The sequence below is a fragment of the Priapulus caudatus genome, unplaced genomic scaffold, assembly GCF_000485595.1.
Source record: "Priapulus caudatus unplaced genomic scaffold, Priapulus_caudatus-5.0.1 Scaffold2018, whole genome shotgun sequence".
NCBI lineage: Eukaryota > Metazoa > Priapulida > Priapulimorpha > Priapulimorphida > Priapulidae > Priapulus > Priapulus caudatus.
Genome location: NW_014579079.1, coordinates 18,204 through 21,498, shown reverse-complemented (window position 1 = coordinate 21,498; position 3,295 = coordinate 18,204). Strand labels below are relative to the sequence as shown.

The 3,295-nt window shown below is 53.1% G+C and overlaps 1 protein-coding gene across 1 annotated transcript; it reads left to right on the top strand.

Annotated features, from left to right (window-relative positions):
- Positions 1-114: 114 nt before the first annotated feature.
- On the top strand, positions 115-1,729 carry LOC106818092 (proline-rich protein 36-like). The gene is made up of 3 exons (XM_014822810.1): positions 115-617; positions 734-881; positions 1,439-1,729. Exons 1-3 carry the CDS (start codon positions 115-117, stop codon positions 1,727-1,729), a joined length of 942 nt encoding a protein of 313 aa, XP_014678296.1.
- Positions 1,730-3,295: the final 1,566 nt, after the last annotated feature.

The window sequence follows — 3,295 nt, the reverse complement described above, 5'->3', positions numbered from 1 at the left end:
ATGCTGTCGCCGCCGCTGATGCTGCCACTGCCGCCGCCGCCGTCGCCGCCGATAATGATGCTGTCGCCGCCGCTGATGCTGCCACTGCCGCCGCCGCCGTCGCCGCCGATAATGATGCTGTCGCTGCCAGTGATGCTGCCACTGTCGCTGCTGTCGCCGTTGACGCTTCTGCAGATGCATCCGACAATACTGATGTCACCACCGCTGTCGCTGTCGCTGTCGCTGCCACTGTCGCTGCCACTGTCACGGCCGCTGATGCCGCCACTGATGCCGCCACTGATTCCGCCACTGTCACGGCCGCTGATTCCGCCACTGTCACGGCCACTGGTGCCGCCACTGGTGCCGCCACTGGTGCCGCCACTGTCACGGCCACTGATGCCGCCACTGATGCCGCCACTGTTACGGCCGCTGATGCCGCCACTGTCACGGCCGCTGATGACTCCACTGTCACGGCCGCTGATGCCGCCACTGTTACGGCCGCTGATGACTCCACTGATGCCGCCACTGTTACGGCCGCTGATGACTCCACTGTCACCGCCGCTGCCGCTACTGCTGCCGCCGCTGACGACGACGCGCGTGCGGCGCTGGGTGAGCAAACCGCCGACCACTGTGCGTCGGTACCGACGACGACGACGCGTGCCGCGCGCAGACGACGCGGACAACGCGGCCAACGACGTCGCGACGGCGACGCGCGGGAGGCGAGGGCCGTCGTCTCGGCTCTCGCCTTGCTCAGCCACGCTCCCGAAGCCGCCGCCCCGCCTGCCGACGCGACGGTCGCCGCCGACACCGCAGTACAGCCGACGATAGCGGTGGTCGTCGCACGGCCCGTGCGCACAGACGACGACGACGTGCTGTCGTCGGGCGCCGAGCGAGCGACGAAGGCGAGCGGGCGGCGCGTGCGTCCTGGGCGCAGCAAGGCTTCATATCCCTACCTTCGAGCCACCTGCTATCCAGGGGGAATAGCGGGAGTGAAAGGGCTACACTGGTTGAGCTAGTTCTTATGAATAATCCCATAAAAGTGCATGCGAAAGACTTTATTGAACTTTTTAGCATTAAACTATAGTGTATAATTTTGTTTTCAAAGTAGTGTATAATTTTGGTTTCTCGATCGAAATCTGCGAGAAATAAATAATTGTGCAATAAAATAATATTTGTAGTGATTCTATCATTAGTGTACCATTGTGTATTTACTGAATTGAAATGTTGGTTAGATCTATGCTATAGGTAGAACGCGAAGGGAAAGATAGGTAAAAGGACCGTGACTAAAACACATGCAAATATTACTATTATACTCATAAAACCTCGCAATTATGTGATACTGCTACTACTGCTAAAGAGTTACGCAATTATGGTATTTTTAATTATAATAATTAAAATACTATGTAATTGTATAAAACAATTAGTGCACGATCCAATGTGGAGTNCGACATAACTGTAGCAGACGACGGGTGATGATGTCGCGCATTCTTCACTGCCAGGGTGGAGGCAGCCGAGGAGAGCACGTCGCGCCATCGCAGGCAAGCGCGGCGCCCGCTACCTTGATGCTAGAGAGCCGATCCCGCAGAAAGCTGCTGCAGAGGCGCGGCGGAGGTCGTCGCCGCCGCTGATCTGCCACTGCCAGCCGCCCGCCGTCGCGCCGATAATGATGCTGGTCGCGCTGCTAGTGATCTGCCACTGTCGCTGCCTGTCCCTGTTGACGCTTCTGCAGATGCATCCTGACCAATACTGATGTTCACCACCGCTGTAGCTGCCACTGTCGCTCGCCACTGTCACCTTTATGGCCTCTCGTTTCTGATGTCGTCACTGATGCCGCCGCTGATTCCGCCACTGTCAGCGGCACTGGTGCTCCCGCCATTGCCCAATACCGCTGATGAATCCACCTGTCACACGCCGCTGCCGCTCACTGCGGCCGCGCTGACGAGCGACGCGGTCTTGCGGCGCTGGTGAGCAAACCGCCGACCACTGTGCGTCCCGGTACGACGACAAGCGGACCCGCGTTGCGCGCGCAGACCACGCGGCACAACACGGCGCAACGACGGTCGCGACGCGACGCGCGGGAGGCGAAGGTCGTCTGTCTCGGCTCCTCGCCTGTGCTCAGCCATCGCTCCCGCAAGCCGCCGCCCGCCTGCCGACGCGACGGTCGCCGCCGACACCGCCAGTACAGGCCGACGATGCGTGTTGGCGTCGCACGGCCCGTGCGCACAGACGACGACGACGTGCCTGTTCGTCCGGCGCCGAGCGAGCGCAGGAAGGCGGCGCGGGCGTCGTTTGTGTCTGGGCCGCAAGCAATTGCCTGCATATCCCTACCTTCGAGGCCACCTGCTAATCCAGGGGGAATATAGCGGGAGTAAGAGGAAACCTACAGCTGGTTGAGCCTAGTTCGTAGAATAGTCCCATTAAAAGTGCCATTGCGGAAAGAACTTTATTGAAACTTTTTAGATCAAACTATAGTGGTATAATTTTGTTTCAAAGTAGTGTATAAATTTTGGTCTCCTCCGATCGAAAATCTGCGAGAAATAAATAATTGGCGCAATAAAATTTTATTTGTAGTGATTCTATCATTAGTGTAACCAGTGTATTTACTGAAACGAATATTGCGCTGTGGAGATCTATGCTATATGAGTAGAACGCGAAGGGGACGATGGTAAAAGGACCGTAACTAAAACACGTGGGCAGTAATATTACTATTATACTCATAAAACCTCCGCAATGTATGTGATACTGCTACTACTGCTAAAGAGTTACGCAATTATGGTATTTTTAATTATAATAATTAAAATACTATGTAATTGTATAAATAAATTAGTGCTCGATCCAATGTGGAGTTTACAATAGACTGATCACAGAATTTCGGCAACTATTAAAGTGAATAGGGTATGTCACGTAACTACTATCAAATATGTATACAGAAGATATAATAATGTGGGCAGTCAGCCTGAAGTAGATAATAGGGAACTATTATAGGGAACTTCCCTATTATCTATTTATGATCACATGGAACAGAGCTGGACTCATGACTGTCTAGCTTTAATGATTTCGTGCAGCAAGTAATCTTCCCAATAGTTATTTACGGTTCCCGAAATTCAATAATTGGGTATAGAATCCTACAGATGAGTTAATATTGGTTCAACCTCAGTTACTCAGGTAAAGTGTGATCACTCAGTATCGTTTCGATATCTGCCGACAGACATGTAAAAGAATCCGCATACAAATACAAAGTCTTCAAGACCATTATTAAATCCTTCATAGGACGCTAATTTACAGCCGGAAATAATGATTTAGACGGTTTCCTGCT

Excerpts from the sequence above, each read along its gene's own strand:
- LOC106818092 (XM_014822810.1), top strand. The coding sequence starts at position 115 with ATGCTGTCGCTGCCAGTGATGCTGCCACTGTCGCTGCTGTCGCCGTTG. Across the intron at positions 618-733 it reads CCGCCGACCACTGTGCGTCG|CCACGCTCCCGAAGCCGCCG; the intron begins GTACCGACGACG and ends CGCCTTGCTCAG. Across the intron at positions 882-1,438 it reads GCGCCGAGCGAGCGACGAAG|CAGACGACGGGTGATGATGT; the intron begins GCGAGCGGGCGG and ends ACATAACTGTAG.